The sequence below is a fragment of the Quercus suber genome, unplaced genomic scaffold (genome assembly GCF_002906115.3).
Source record: "Quercus suber isolate HL8 unplaced genomic scaffold, Cork oak 2.0 scaffold_84, whole genome shotgun sequence".
Classification (NCBI taxonomy): Eukaryota; Viridiplantae; Streptophyta; class Magnoliopsida; order Fagales; family Fagaceae; genus Quercus; species Quercus suber.
Window position 1 is genome coordinate 677,583 of NW_027069549.1, and position 16,035 is coordinate 693,617.

Here is a 16,035-nt window from a genome sequence, read left to right on the forward strand (position 1 = left end):
TTTAAGCACATCAACATGGCAAAGATAGTACAAACAAGAAATTTAGGTATCTCGTAGCCTAAGAAGGCTAGGCCAACATCAATAAGCAATAAAAACATACTAGAGAGGAAGCAAAAGAAATAAAATGTGCTAGAAATTAAAAGGAAAGTAATAAAGAGTTAGAAATTAAATGAGTGTAGATTGTAGCTAAAAAGCTACATCTACACCTTCAAAACCTCAAAACCAAGGTAGAAGGACCAAGGAGGAGGAAATGGAAGCAAGAACACTGCCTCTTGATATATGTAGGAAGAGAAAATCGAAGTTCTTTTGTGTGTGTTTTAGGAGAGAAATGTAAAGAAAAGAGAGAGAAAACAACCCTAAAAAGATGCCTCGAGACCCCAAACTTTGTTCCCATTGAAATTTGGAGGGTGAGGGGACATTTTCGGCTTTTTATAGGCAAAATATTGCATGGAATGCAAGATCAATTTCCAATGTTATTGGAAAGATACAGATGTCTAGTTGCCAGATTAGTTAAGTTTTTCAAAATTAGATAGTTGGATCAAAAGTTTTAGCCTCGGAAAGCGAGTTGACGTGCTTGACACAGGTTTCATGATATCTCAACCATCTTAACTCCAATTTTGACCCATGAGTAGTCGTTTGAAGCGGGATTCAATATTATTCGCTATGATGTTAGTTTTACCCCGATCAAATGGTCAAATCAAAATTCAACTTTCGGTTGCCGTCGAGAGAACTTTAGGCCAAGTTTGGTCAAAGTTTAAAAAATCTCTGATAACCTCGGGTTTGTTGTAAAAACATGGAAAATGTTATTTTGTTATGGTTTTGACCAATTTTGACATTTGATTGACCCTGGGTTGACTAGGGGTATTTTGGTCATTTTGACTTGAAATGACACTTTAAGTGCTCCGATGTCCAAACGGGTTGAACCATGGTGATCTCAATGTTCCCACGGTCCTTTAGTGAGAAAATGATTTTCTTGGAACTTCTGGGGTTTGGCATGCAAATTGAAGGTGGACAAAATACTATATTGACACTGTGCAATGCACAGGAAAATTTAACATAATACCATTTTCTTTCTCTTTGTTTTTGTCTAAATAAGAACTTTGATAAATAAAGTTGCTATTAATAGACATTTATTTATTATGGTTGTGTTTGTATATGAAATTATATATCATAGCATTAGTCATTTATTATAATTGTGTTTGTATATGAAATTGTAAGCTATCAAAAGTTTAGTGACAATATTATGAGCTCAACTAAAGGTCAAACGACTTTAGTTTTATATATATATTACTAGATGGTAACTCATTCAATTCATAGGAAAATTTAAAATAATATGATTTTTTTTTCTCTTATATATATATATATATATTTTATAAATATGAAATTTGCTCATTGTGGTAGTTATTAAGAGGCATTTATTTATTATTATTGTGCTTGTATATGAAATTATAGCATTAAGCATTTATTATGATTGTGTTTGCCTATGGAACTATGTATTCTATTATTTATGGAAAATATAATATGTCAGGATTCTAATGGAGGATTTAAATATAAAATTAAATTAAAATATATATTTTTAATAATGACCTATAAAATTGTGAGGTTTGAAAAGCTTATGTGTTAATGGTCATTTTCACTTCAAATTTTATGTTTTCGCGAGACAGCTAAGCCCAATCGCTTAACGGGCTCAATCCATTTATCTTATTTATTTTGTTTTGTTTTGTTGCATGGCCCAAGTCCATGCAAACAATTGGGAAATTGGATAAGAATGGTTTTGACGGTTTGGGTTGGTTTCTATTGAACCTTTTACATGAGCCCAATCCATAAGTGCCATCAAGCAGGCTGAGAATGTTGAAGGCACCTAGGGCCCATGGAGGAGGTCTAGTACCCGAAATTTCCACCCTAGAAATGGCTACATGCTTTGGCTGATTGTGCCCCTAATTTTTGACCAAGCTCAATTCTCTAGTCAAAAGCATAGCCTTGCCCACTCAACCCCCCAAATGTAGTTTCCAAGGCCTGGAAAGACTTTGAGTAGTAGTCACCTAGAGTAAACAATTTTGTTTCCAAAATTATGTAAAAAGCAACCAAACCATTTCCTAAGCATAAACCAAAATACACCAAATCATAGAAATAGCATCTGAAAGATCCAAAGTCTTTCTCCCAACTAAAAAACTAGTCACAATCATCTCCCAAAACTTAGTATAAATATTCATCATTAACCCATAAAAGAGAACCTTGTTTTTCCCATAGACCTAAAACTTTGACACAAAAGTCTAGTTAGCTAGCAAGTATTCTTAAGATTCCAAAACTTGAGGGTGGAAATACTAGTAAAGGGGAACTTTCTCTCTTTTTCTCAAGACCTTTATCAATTTTCTTCTCTAGCTGACTGTGGGTTGAAATTTCGGACTTATATATTTTTTCTGCACTTTCTTGTGTTTTAGTTCGTTTTGATTTATCTTTCCACAAAGCACCATACCTTTGATTACTACACATTGTGAATTTTTGGGCTTGACTCTCCCTTAACAACCAGATCTACCAAAACCTTCCCTGAGAATGTGTAACTAAAAAAAAAAAAACTTATGTAACAAAATATTATAAGGTTATATATTATAATTTTTCAACATATGGCGTCCACAGTTATATATTATAACATTTCAATAAATGGTGTTTGCTCCAAGATTATTATTATTCTTTATCATCAATCTAAAGCATGACAAAAAACTTTACCAATCTAGCTAACTGGAACTCATTTTATTGATAAATTCCATGTATAAAAATATAGAATATGAAAACATTATTATTATTACTTCTTTTTTAGTGAGTGAATTCGATTGCAATAGCTTCAATTGAAAATTTTTAAAATCAATGATTTTCGCTTTCATGATTCCAATTCTGACCAATTGTTATCTCTGGAAATTAAACTGTCCAAATTTATTCTTAAGCAAACTGCACTTTCCATCATAATTTATTTTTGCACAATGCGTTGCATATCAAATACTTCCACCATATGAATAGTGAATTCTTCTATAAAAAATAAAAACAAGAATAATTGAAGTTATGGACAACACAAACTGTTTCAACCATAATAAGCCATATGACATTCTCACCTTCGCACTGATGTACTGAAGCAGGGGTGTGCAGACAACGTACGAACCAGATCAACTCAAACTAATCGAAAGGGGTTAGGTTTGGGTTTGACCGGTCTGCTTGGTTTCATATTATAAGAATTCTGTTAAATTGGTTGCTTGAATTTTTCCTAAACTCATGAATCATGAATCTGAATCAAGCCAACATATTATATAATAAAATATATTTTAGTTTATATATTCAGTCATTTATCATCAAATATTAATAGGTTTTTAGGTTTACTAGTTACATCACATCTTAACCAAAACATTTAATTTTGTACATCACATCTTAACCATGGATTTGGGATGTTGAAGACTTGTACAAGTATGACTTTGTTAAATGTATAAGTAAGAATAGTCCAACTCCAATACTAGAATTAAATAAACTTCATTGAAAATGAATAGTCCGGTGGGCCTGACAATAATGTCCGAACTGATAATCCAACCCTATCTAACTTTATTATATTTAGGAGTTTTTTTTTTTTTTTGATAAGTTATTATATTAGGAGTTCATATAGTAAAGGATGAAATGGATAATTTTTGCAAAGGATTTAAATGGCTTGGGAGCTTATAAAAGAAATAAATGTTTAATGGGTTCATTCATAATAAAGTGACTAGAAATAACTCAAAATTTTAACGTGATCCACAAATCATTATTCATGTGGAACAAATCTGACCAGTCATTCCATTTTAACCGCCAAAAAATCCTACATGGTGTCACAGACCACATGTTATTGGATGTAATTTCATCCAAAAGTATATTACCAAGTACCTTAGCACAATAACTCACTATTAACAGGCGCTCTTGGTAATTTTTATATTTTGGAAAAAAAAAAAACATAACTTAGAACAGCCATGACAATAATTATACTAGGAAAAAAAAAAAATGTAAACACCTTAAAACAGAGTAGGACATGATTGTCAAGCAAATGAAAAGGTAAAACAGCCAAGCACACTTGCACGCTTCCATGTTTTATGTATGTATAAGATATAGATTAGTCGGTTAGAACCTCATTTTTACATAACAAGGACTTGAAAGACAAGGTCCTTAATGCAACAAAGCACACTAGCCCATCGCATACTTCTGTGTCCAGCTCCTAGCAGTTGTCTCATACTTGGCCCTGTCTGTCTTATACATATGCGCAATTTCTGGCACCAAAGGATCATCCGGGTTTGGGTCCGTCAAGAGGGAACAGATGGAGAGTAACACCTGAAAAAAGAGAACAAGAACCCTTCCCACCAACTTAAAAAACAGCAATGATGAGAGAGTGAAGAAGGGTGAAAAGCATCCATGATTTACACAAAAAGCCACTCATCCCTACATCCCCACTTTCTAAAATCATTTCCAGCATATATAAGTGAGCCCATGGGATATTTTCCTCAAAGGAAATCCAAATCATGGATGCATGGTGATGATTTTTTTTTTTTGGGTGCATTTGATTTTAGACTTAAGATACTTTGAGATAATAGGCCTTTCTTCCTTTCTTTTCGGTTAATCTTTGATTTTTTTTTTTTTAATATTAAATTTAAATGAGAATCTGAACAATATGTTAAATTAGTTGCACATCCATTATCCTGATTTTGGTTATGGAACAAGTCATTGTGAGGGCCATGAATTATGGGGCTTTGAGCTATATCTCACATGTATGCTTGTGATTTGAAGTCTACAATCACCAACCTACAAATGAGGTCAGAAATGATTCTCAAGGCAATGGATGTCCAATTCTCAAGAATATATTTCTATGATTCCCATGGCAAGACCATAATTATTTTAGTTAAGAAAAATTCAAAACCTATGAGTTAAGTGGGATGAGATCAGAACCTTGGATATTGTCAGTGCAGGGCTCCACTGTTCTTTTAAAATGTCAAGGCATATGCTGCCATTGCTGTTTATGTTTGGATGAAAAACCTTGGTCCTAAATGCGACCTGCAAGAAACATACAGAGAGGGAGGGAAAAAGGTAAAATTTAATTAACAATTGCAAACTTTATTCCTAAACTATCAACTTCAATAAAAGAGAGAAGAAGAAGAAGAAGAAGAAGAAGAAGACGAAGAAGAAGAAAACTTGCACTCATAAATCTAAGTTATAGAATGTTCACATTCAGAGGCATATGACTAATTAATTTCTTGCAGATGCCAAACATTGAAATTCATAAATGTCAAATTTCACACTACCAAGCTTTGATTTATAAACAAGATCTCAATTAGCATGTTAGTCACCACATATATTTTGTATAAGACAGGAGATAATTACTATGAACATTCAAAAGATAGTTCATTTAAAAACTTAAAAACAAAATACTTAATTTTTTTTTTTAATGACACTCCTACGGATCTCCAAACAAACACCCCCCCCCCCCTCTATTTTGATACAATGATGCCTAGTAATAAGTAAAAACCTTGTTACAGGCCATATTACATAGCCAATGACATGAAGATGTAAATATTACTTAACACATTACTCCACTGAACTGGAAGAGGCATAGTCTGGGGATGGAAATTCTTGCCCACTCCAACTCACCCTGTCAAAGGCATGCACATGGACAATTTTATTTTCAAATCCCACTTGGTTGTGGAGCAGGTATAAGAATTGGTGACCCTCGCCCCACCTAGACTAGTATATTAACAAAAACACTCATGTATGTATGTATACGTGTGTATCTTTACCTTTAAGGTTCTTCAACCTCTCTCTCTCTCTCTCCATCGCCCTATAGTTTGCCAATGAAATTTGTCAGATTCAGGGTGAATCTCATGGAGAAAACATGATCCTTGTTAATTGGTTCTATGGAATATTGGCATCCTTGAGTCTCTGGCAAGAAGACCAAAGATCTCTTTTCTTGGTCTAGATAATGTTAAAAAGACTACCTTGATTTACATGCTTTAAGATCTAGGAGGTCTTATTTTATTGTAAAATTTATTCATTTTTTTCTTTTGCTGCTAGCATTTGGCAAATCCATGTTCATAAATCCCAAATTCCTTCTCTTTTTTTTCCTTTCATTTTCCGACCAAACAAGGCCTACTCTAATTTAATTAACAAAAACTATATTTATATTTTTGTTTGGGCCTGTTTGCAGAGATTAGTGCTTCATCAACCAACCCAATACCTGACATCATCAGAGAAGTATTAAGAAGATGAAGGTCAAGGCTTTGTTGTTAAACAAGATAGGGGTGGGGACAGGTTTCCAAAATACCAATGAGCAAGGACAACATGCCCCATTAAAACTTGAGCCAGCCAGATAGAGAAGGGGGGGGGGGTGTGGAATTCCTCAGAGTGGAACACAGAATGGGTGCTCCTTAAAACAAATACCACCATGGTGCCATCCCTAAGGCACACAATTACACTTAAAAGATACAGATGATAGCATAGCCACCAATTAGGGGCTGTTTGGTTTTAAAAAAACCATCACTCATCACTCAATTTTCGTCACTTATCACTTACCACTTAAAATACCCCAATTTCCTAAACCCTGCACGTTTGGCACACTGTTTTCAACTTCTCATCACTCAAATATTTGAACTTTTTGTGGGACCCATATCTGAGCAATTGGTCAGAGACTTCTGTTAGCCTACCCGCCTAACCCTCATTTCCCACCATTTTCTTCACTGCTCATTTCATTTTGCCACCCACAGTCACAATGCCAATGTGCAACCAAAGAAGTACAAACAACAAAAACTCTCAACAATTTAGCACCACCTATAGCAGCTCATCACCCCAAATTCAAAACTCCATTCATACTTATTTATGATAACCACCAAATCAAAAAAAAAAAAAAAAAAAAAAAAAAAAAAAAAAAAAATTCTTTTTGTTTTGAGACACAAATCTGGTGTTGAGAATAAGGTAGCTGATGCTTTGAGTCGTCGAGTTACCTTACTTTCTGTGATGAGCACAAAAGTCATAGGGTTTGAAAAGTTGCAAGAGGAGTATGATTCTTGTCCAGATTTTGGAGAAGTGTACACTACACTTAGTACTGAGGCCTTTTCAGGTTGTTGATGATTTTATCCTCCGAGATGGCTACTTGTTTAAAGCCAATAAGCTTTGTATTCCCCGCACATCAGTTAGAGACTTTTTGGTTTGGGAAGTGCACAGGAGGACTTTCAGGACATTTTGGACGTGATAAGACAATTGAAGAGGTAGAGAGGCAGTTCTATTGGCCAAGTCTTAAGAGGATGTTGCTAGGATAATTGGTCAGTGTCGTCAATGTCAGTTGGCTAAGCATTGCAAGCAAAATACTGGCCTTTACACTCCTCTACCAGTTCCACATTGTCCCTGGGAGGATATTAGCATGGACTTTATACTAGGTCTTCCCCGTACCCTTAGGAAGTTTGATTCCATCCTTGTCGTGGTAGACCGGTTCTCCAAAATGGCTCATTTTCTTCCATGTTCTAAGACTTCTGATGCATCCAAGGTAGCCAAGATTTTCTTTGATGAGATTGTTAAGTTGTATGGGTTACCTAAAACAATTGTGTCAGATAGGGATGTTAAATTCATGAGCTACTTTTGGAAGACTCTTTGGCACATGATGGGAACAAAGTTAAAATTCTCCACAGCATATCATCCTCAAACTGATGGTCAAACTGAGGTTGTCAATAGGAGTCTAGGAAATCTCTTGAGGTGTCTCATAGGTGAGAATGGTAAGACTTGGGAATCTATACTTCCTGTAGCCCAATTTGCATACAATAACTCAGTCAATAGGTCCATAGGCATGAGCCCATTTGAAGTTGTTCATGGTTATACACCTAGGAGACCTTTAGACCTTCTCCCAATGTCCTCACATGATAGGGTTTCTGTGTCTGCAGTAGAGTTTGCTAGTCACATGCATGAGCTGCATAAAGAGATCAACAAACGAATTCATGCTAGTAATCTTAAGTATAAGACTCAGGCTGATTTACATCGACGTCATTTAGACTTTGATGTAGGAGATTATGTTATGATTCGTATCAGGCTGAACGGTATCCTTCAGGAACCGTTAAGAAATTGCAGGCCCGCAGTGCTGGCCCATTCAAGGTATTAAAGAAACTTGGACCTAATGCTTATGTGATTGATATACCTTCAGACTATGGTATTAGTTCTACTTTTAATATTGCTGATTTAATTGCTTTTAAAGGTCCAGCAGTCATTCCCTATGACCCTTTTGATGCTTCACCCTCTCCTTCTTTGACTAACCATGTCCCTAGCCCTACACCATCTTGTTTCCAAAAGGCACATAAAGATATTGTTGATGTTATTTTGGATGAGCAGTCTCTTTTCACTAGGGATGGAACAGTTCAGCGCTTCTTGGTTCGCTGGCGAGGACGGCCTGATTCTGACTGTACATGGATCACCAGAGAGGAGTTGCAGCAGCTTGATCCCGCTCTTTTGGAGGCTTACTTGGATTCACTTGCTACCACTTCATCTCTACCTCCTATCACCCGCACATATGAGCGTCGACGGAGGCGCCATGCTGACCCAGTGAGCTTATGGCTTGATGGAGCTTATTCTGATGTCACTTGATCCTTTGAGCTTTACTCGACGGGGTCGAGTTTCTCCCACCCCAGGGGAGTTGGTGCGGACACCACATGATGGCACCTGTGGAGATTATCCTTATCATTTATGTTATCTTTATTTGGGTTTATCTTTAGTATTGGACTAGTATTTGAGATTGTTTAGGATTATCATATTAGTGTTTGAGATTGNAAAAAAAAGCAAGACCCATCTCTCACACAATCACACTCACACTCTTCCTGCAATTCTCATATATTGTTATAATCAAAACACAAACCCAACAAGACCCATGTGAGTATATTGTCAAATTAACATCTTTTTTATTTTTTACTCAAAAACCCAAGGTTGCACCTGGTGTGATTTTTCATAGATCTTTTTTTTTTTTTTTTTCTTTTTTTTCTTTTTTTTTTTGGGATTGACAACAAAGCCAGATCGAGTCAGATCCAAAATCTCTGATAGACAACCAACGGACCTTCGATTCATGGATATCGCTGTACAGTGAGAAAGCACACTCCAAGGGTTGGTCATCGGTGGCCCAGGCGAGCCGTCCGACGAAGCGTCGGAATTCGACATCTGCAGACGCCATTGATGAAAAATCTGAAACTGAAAGAGTAAAAAACAGAGTGGTGGGTCAGAGATTTTGGAGATTGTTTGAATTGAAAAGTTTGTTTCTTGATTTTGGATATTAATGGGTCTGAGACTGAGATGATGGTGCCAACGGTGGAGTCAGGAAGGATGGAGAAGATGGTGGGTTTGAGCTCCAATCGGTGGTGGTACGAAGATGGTGGTATGAAGATGGAGGAATGATATGGTTCCCATTGATGAAGAGAGCCGTTGCAAGTGGTATCAAAAGACGCGCTTGGTGTGATTTTGCTCTGACCGTGGGTCCCACCCATGTGTGTTTATTTACCAAAATGCCATGGAAACTCAGTTTTGATAACTTGAAAATATCTAAAATGTGTTTTCAGTTTCCATAACTCATTACTCAAAAATAAGAGAATTGAGTGATGGAAACAAAAACTGAAAACAAATCCAAACAAACCCTTAGCCATGGGACCCACCAGTTTTGAGTTATGGGTGATGGAAACAGAGTTATGAGTGATGAAAAACAACAAATCCAAACAGCCCCTTAGTATTGGGTGCATTCAAACAAACAATTTAACTGCTGCAAAACATATAACACACGCTCACAAAGACAACTAAAACTAGTGGAATCTAAACTTTTGCAACTAAAGGCCCAAGTTTAGATAGTCAAAAAAAATTAAGCGCAAAATCAAATGAAAGATAAAAATATTTGGCGAACTAAACATCAAAAGGAAAAACTGCACATACACATAGACAAACAACTAAAGGAAATAGGAAAGCTTGCAACTCCGGGAATCCTAAAATAGGTTTCTTCATTTTGAGTTAAATGTATTTAATAACATATGGGATTCCCTAAGAAAAAGCATCAACTACATTTACGTAAACATTTAGAAATGAGGCCATACCTTAGGAGGTTTAAAAGGATAATCAGGAGGGAAATGAATAGTAACTAAAAAGACTCCCCCTGCATAAGGACTATCTGTGGGACCCATTATTGTTGCTTGCCAATGAAACATGTCTTCAGCTACAGGGCCTGGCAAAGTAACAAACAGAAAGCAAAACCTTATATGCTAAAATATTTCATAATTAAAGACATTGTATTGAACATAAAACATGTAAAAAAGCCCTTTTTAATAGATCAAATCACATTTTTTCCCAATAAAATTGTCATAAAATTTTTTAAAAAGAAAAGGACAAAATTATCTTTTTGATAATTCAAAATGGGCACCTTAAAATCATCATTGTTTTGTTTGGATGCATAAACCTGTTTGCCTGGACTCTATATATTTTATGATTGGTAAGTAAGAAATTTTATCTATTATTTAAACAATCCCACAGCATAGGTACACAGGAGATATGCATGAGATGCACCACTCATCTAAAATTACAAAGATCACGTAACTCAAGCAATCATACATAGGACATAAAAAGATCATCTTTAGTTTTGGCATAGCTCATTGAACTCCTTTAAATGTGCAGCTATCGCACTCTCCAAATAGTTCACATTATACACGAAGGGATTCCAGTCCAAACATATTCTCTTTGATGTCTTCCAAAACACCCCTTCCAACATGCCAACAAATCTTCTTTTCTCTTAGGCATAACCCAACATATCCCAAAAAAAAAGAGCATTCTTGAGTGTTATCCTAGAGTTGAAGCAAGTGATCAATTGATCCACCACCTTTTTTACACATACAACTCCAATCCACAACAATTTTTTTTTGATAAGTAAAGAGTATTCATTGATGAAAAAAGACAGTACAGAACAAAAAAGCCAAACCACACAGGGCGTGTACTAAGGAACTAGAGAACAAACAGAACTAAAAAGTACAAAAGCAACATCTTTTGATCAGATCAGCAAGGAAGAAAAAAAAAAACACCCGAAGCATTTTCCTGCCCCAAAAAAGTCTGGAAGAAAGACATCTTCAACTCATGAATCACTCTTTCAGCTCCTTCAAAAATCTGGGCATTCCTCTCCGTCCAAATGCCCCACATCAAACAGTGAGGGATCATATTCCAAATCACCCCATCTCTATGTTTTCTGAACTTGCCTGGCCCGCTTGCTAGAAGCTCCACCACATCCTTAGGCATAACCCAAGATATCCCAAAAAGAGTTAATACCATACAATCCACAACAATTATATTCCTCCTTCATAAGTTGTCCATGGTGAGAATCTTTCCTAACACTGTTGTCCATGAATATTAGTGTTTGAGATTGTTTAGGATTTGTTTAGGAGAGTTTATCTTTATCATTATGATTCCTGAAAGCTGTATATAAAGCTCCAGATGGTTCCTTTTGTAGGGGACAGATGATTATTATTTTTATCGAGATTATTTGCGTATTTGTTTGGTGGTGATTCCAAACACCTTAGGTGGGAAGCCTAAGGTTCTTCGGTAGGACTAATCTAGGTGGGAAGCCTAGGTTGTCCTGCATCAGAGCCACTAATAGTGATTCACATAAAAAATTATATAAAGAATGTCAATTAAAATGAAAATAAGTATTGATGAAGTACCTACAACATTATTTTTTTAAGTAGAGGCATTAGAAAACATTTGCTTTGCATGATAAGGGTAAGAAGCAAGAGTGGAAAAGAAAAAAAGTAAAAATAATGATGACAATAATCAACACTTCAGAGATAGGAGATGCAACTTTCTGGATCAATATTCTAATTTGCATTTTCAACCAATCAAACTATGTTTATCCAAAGAACTCCTTGCACCAACATCTCAAATCAATCAGTATTTGATCACCAAACACTTACAATATGAGTGCAATAGATGAAAACAAATTAAGCTAAGAATATTACATATTGAAGCTTGAACTTATCAGATTTGCATTTATCATACCACAATATGTTTAACCATACAAAATTATCACAATAATATCCACATGGCATGTGGCATGCTATGACATGACTAGATGAAACACAGTTCACTCAATGGTACTAGACAAATAGCTCTCAAAACCCATCAAACAATTAACAATAAATACTCTTCCTGTTGTTTATGTAATACCATACATCTACTCTCTCTCCCTCTCTCTTTTTGGTGGCTGGGATAAGCAAATTTTTACAGATGCATAATGCACAACTTCTATCAACAGCTACAGCTTCAAGACAAAGGAAAAGCCCCTAGAACCTTTTCTAACCATTTTTATATATCAGCACACACGTGGGTAGATCATGCCATGGGCCAATCATGATCATGGAGCTTGTTGATTTTTTGGAATTTTCTTCATCAAATCCACTTTTAAGAGTATTGAACATGACCAGTCTAGTAAAATAAAGAATAATTATTTTCAAAGAAGCCAAAGAGCTACTCCAATGAATAAGGAGAATATTGAGAAACTATATATCAAGCGCTAAGAAGCATATTTGATAGCAAAGGTGACAATTTTGTTCCAAGTTTGCACAAGGAGTAAAAAATTATTCATGCATTTCATTACTTGGCGTAAATGTTACTCAACAAAGTATCATTTCTTGTTAACAACATGCAGAGCACAGACCACTAAAATTTCGGAAAGGTACTTCAGTTCAATAATCAAACAACAAGTTATAACATCAGATTTTCCAAAAATGCACATCACACAGATAATTAAGCTGTAAAATCTTTAATAATAGTCTTGTAATCAAAGCCAATTACATCTTAATGAAAAATTTCCAATCTAAGAGACAATCTCATATTTTCTATTATATCTGCTGCATTTATTAATCAAAGCCGTTAAATACGCTCAGCCAAACTTGCACAAGTATTCCGCATGCATTTAATCCTGTAAAATTAATGATTCCCACAACTTGCAACACAAACTCCCAACTTTAAATGTACTTAAAACACTCACAAAGCACCATCCAATACCAATAGTTTTAACAAAAAAAATTATCTATTCACATAGCTCACAGATCAAACGGAATTATGGAAGATCTAAAACACCAACCAATTAAAAAAAATTATTCTTTTCGTCCGTAGCTAAAGCTCAAGTAACTTCACCACCAAGCTCATTCAATCAGATCACGCTTTCATTTTATGTATAAGCTTCCAAAGTACACATAAGACCCACATGCATATCCCTCAAAATTTTCCACCCAAAAAAAAAAAAAGGCATATTTGACTCAAAAAAATGACAATCCAGATCCCAAAAAACTAGAAAGATTGTAGATCGAGCCTCGAAACATGTTTATGACATTAAAAAAAAACAAAGAAAGTGAAGAAAAGGGAGTTTGGTGAAGAATATGGTACCAGCACTGCAGGAAGTAGGAGGGTCTTTCTGGAGGTCCTTGAGCTCCTTCAAGATCCGCTTCGAAGCCATTGATGAAGCTCGAGGATCGCCTCCGATCTAAACGCGAGCGAGAGAGCTTTTTTAGAGAGAGAGAGAGAGAGAAATGAACAAACTTGACGAAACGTATAAAAGATACTAGTAAGAAAAGATTCAAAGTCCATTTCCTTTTTCACGAGAATCTGGTTCTCGTTTGTTGTGATTGATTTTCGACCGTTGGTTAGGATGGCTACTTTTTTCTAAAATAGATGAACGGTTACGGTTGGATAATCTCTTCCACTGTGGGCAAAAACAAAAGAGAGGGGAAATAAATAAAGAGTTTGTCTCAGCGTTAGAATTTTTTGTCTTTTATGTTATAGGTTTTATGGCCAACTTTATACAATTTTTCATATTTATTCAATTTTTTTATTAAATGCAACCCATATTATTATTAATATTTGCCATAAATAAAAACTAGGATAATCTTGATATAATTAAAAACAATTACAATTATACGCTTACGTCATATATGAGCTCACCACTTCAAATTACAATTGACACAAGAATTACACAATTGTAATTTGAATTTTGAACTCATATATGTGTGTAAAAGATCTAATGATTTAAAAAAAAAAAAAACACACACACACACACAATTATCCATATCATCATTAAGCACTTACCTAATTAATAGTATCCTCATTTTTTTCTCACATTGATAATTACATTTACAAGTTACAACTATCCTAACATTAGTGGGAGAGAGAATGTTGAAGGCTGATTTTTTGTCATTTGTCATTTGTCATGCTCTAGTTGTAAGACTTGGGCTCTTCAAGGCCACAATAGAATTGGGTGAGCAAGGTTTGGTTCTACCATGGAAGATAGATTCGTTTCTCATAACTAACATGTATGCAAATACCAATCCAGAAAGCAAGAAGAAAAAATAAATATATGCATACGAAGGAACTAAGAGACTTAGTATATGTTTGGATATGGATGAAAAGCAGCGCGTTTTGCGTCTGCATTTTTTTTTTTTTTTTTAGCCTTGATTTTTGACTTTTCTGTCAATGCACTATTCACACTAGCAAAATAAGCGGTGGACAGTGCACACCAGTGGGTCCCGTGCACTGTTTACGGGACCCACAAACCTTACTTTTCAGCAACTTTTTCATTAAAAATAGGTCTTATAGCACTATTCACACATTTAAAAATTATTTTGTTACAGTGTTTTCAGTTTTCAGTTTTTAGCAAAATAAGCAATATCCAAACGGGAGAGAAAATGAGTAATTCAATGGATTTTATTATTTTATTTGTGAAACCTAAAATAGTGGTTCCCAGAGCCACAAGGCCTTCAAATCCCAAGTTTCACAAACTTTAATAAACCCTTTAGGGTCCACAAGACTTGTAAGACTTTGAATTATAGATCAATGTGGTTTTCCAAAATACAAGTTCTATAAGCACAAATTTTCCCTTCTACAGTGCTTCTCTTTCTTAGAGAGATTTTATGAACTATATTAGCTAGCCATGGAACTCCAACATATTCTACTCTAGGAGAAAAAGCCACAAAGCTTATAAATTCTGAACTTCATAGACTTAAGTAAGCCATTGAGACTCTACAAGAATTATGAGATTTGGGACTTTGAGTGGAGCCCTAAGTATTTCTACAAGTTGAGATTTCTATTCATATAATATTTTCTTCCCACGATCCTTAACCTAGTCTGGTGTTGCTTGCTTCTTTTTTTCTAATATCATGCAAATCTTAGATGCTAAGTATTTCTCCTCCTGCTCTATTCTACTTTGATGTTCTTTTTATAGTGGGTATGGTTCGGTTCCTTGAGACAAGGATGCCTTTGGTTTGCTAATTATGGTCTGCTTCATTGGGATGGAGCTGCCTTTAGGGCCCGTTTGGTTGGAGGAGTGGAAAAGTGGGAGGATGGAAAATTAGTGGGAGGATAGAAAAGATTTGGTTTTCTCTCATGTGTGTTTGGTTGGAGGGGTGGAAAAATGGGAGGGTGGAAAACTTTTTGTTTGGTTGGAGAGAAAAAGGGGAGGATGGAAAATTTAGTTTATATAAATTGACTGTTATGTCCTTGTTATATAATATATAAGAAATAGATATATTTACACTTATTAAATAATATAAAAATTAACACATACATATATATTGTAGGGATCGAATTTGAGCACTTCTACTGTTGAGAGAGTGGACTCAAGCCCGGTTGGCCCATTACAATGAATTTGTAGAGAGCGGGTTCAAGAACTAGGCCCTAGCGAGGGATGCAACGGCCAGGCCTGGTTGCGTGTGGGTTGAATGACATGAACGTGGGTTAAAATACGCAATGGTGCTCCTCGGCTCTTCTCTTAGAAGCTTGCGGTTCTCATTACTCCCTTCGTGATTGGTTACAATGATTTCTGGGAGAATCCCGGTCGCTACAGTATTCCTTTCTTTTTTTCTCCTCCTCCATCTAAAGGGATTCTTTACATTATATATCCCCCATCAACTGATCCTAGCCCTACATTTGTTGATCAACCAGGCCGCTATTCGAGTGCTTGTCTCATCAGCCAACTTTCCATCCTTCCTGTGGGTT

General features: G+C 35.5%; 1 protein-coding gene across 2 annotated transcripts; it reads right to left on the reverse strand.

Moving 5' to 3' along the window:
• Nucleotides 1-3,968: 3,968 nt before the first annotated feature.
• On the reverse strand, nucleotides 3,969-13,615 carry LOC112032082 (ubiquitin-conjugating enzyme E2-17 kDa). Of its 2 annotated transcripts, none has more exons than XM_065773978.1 (4): nucleotides 13,432-13,615; nucleotides 10,101-10,228; nucleotides 4,951-5,055; nucleotides 3,969-4,371 (listed from the first exon to the last, which is right to left on the reverse strand). In XM_065773978.1, exons 1-4 carry the CDS (start codon nucleotides 13,499-13,501, stop codon nucleotides 4,195-4,197), a joined length of 480 nt encoding a protein of 159 aa, XP_065630050.1. In that variant the 5' UTR covers nucleotides 13,502-13,615; the 3' UTR covers nucleotides 3,969-4,194. The 2 variants fall into 2 exon arrangements, with proteins under 2 accessions (XP_065630050.1, XP_023920557.1); XM_024064789.2 differs by having other exon boundaries at nucleotides 3,969-4,338; nucleotides 13,432-13,610.
• Between the last annotated feature and the right edge of the window lie 2,420 nt (nucleotides 13,616-16,035).

Excerpts from the sequence above, each read along its gene's own strand:
- LOC112032082 (XM_065773978.1), bottom strand. The coding sequence starts at position 13,501 with ATGGCTTCGAAGCGGATCTTGAAGGAGCTCAAGGACCTCCAGAAAGAC. Across the intron at positions 5,056-10,100 it reads ATCCTTTTAAACCTCCTAAG|GTCGCATTTAGGACCAAGGT; the intron begins GTATGGCCTCAT and ends TGTTTCTTGCAG. Across the intron at positions 4,372-4,950 it reads CTGCACTGACAATATCCAAG|TTGGTGGGAAGGGTTCTTGT; the intron begins GTTCTGATCTCA and ends CTGTTTTTTAAG.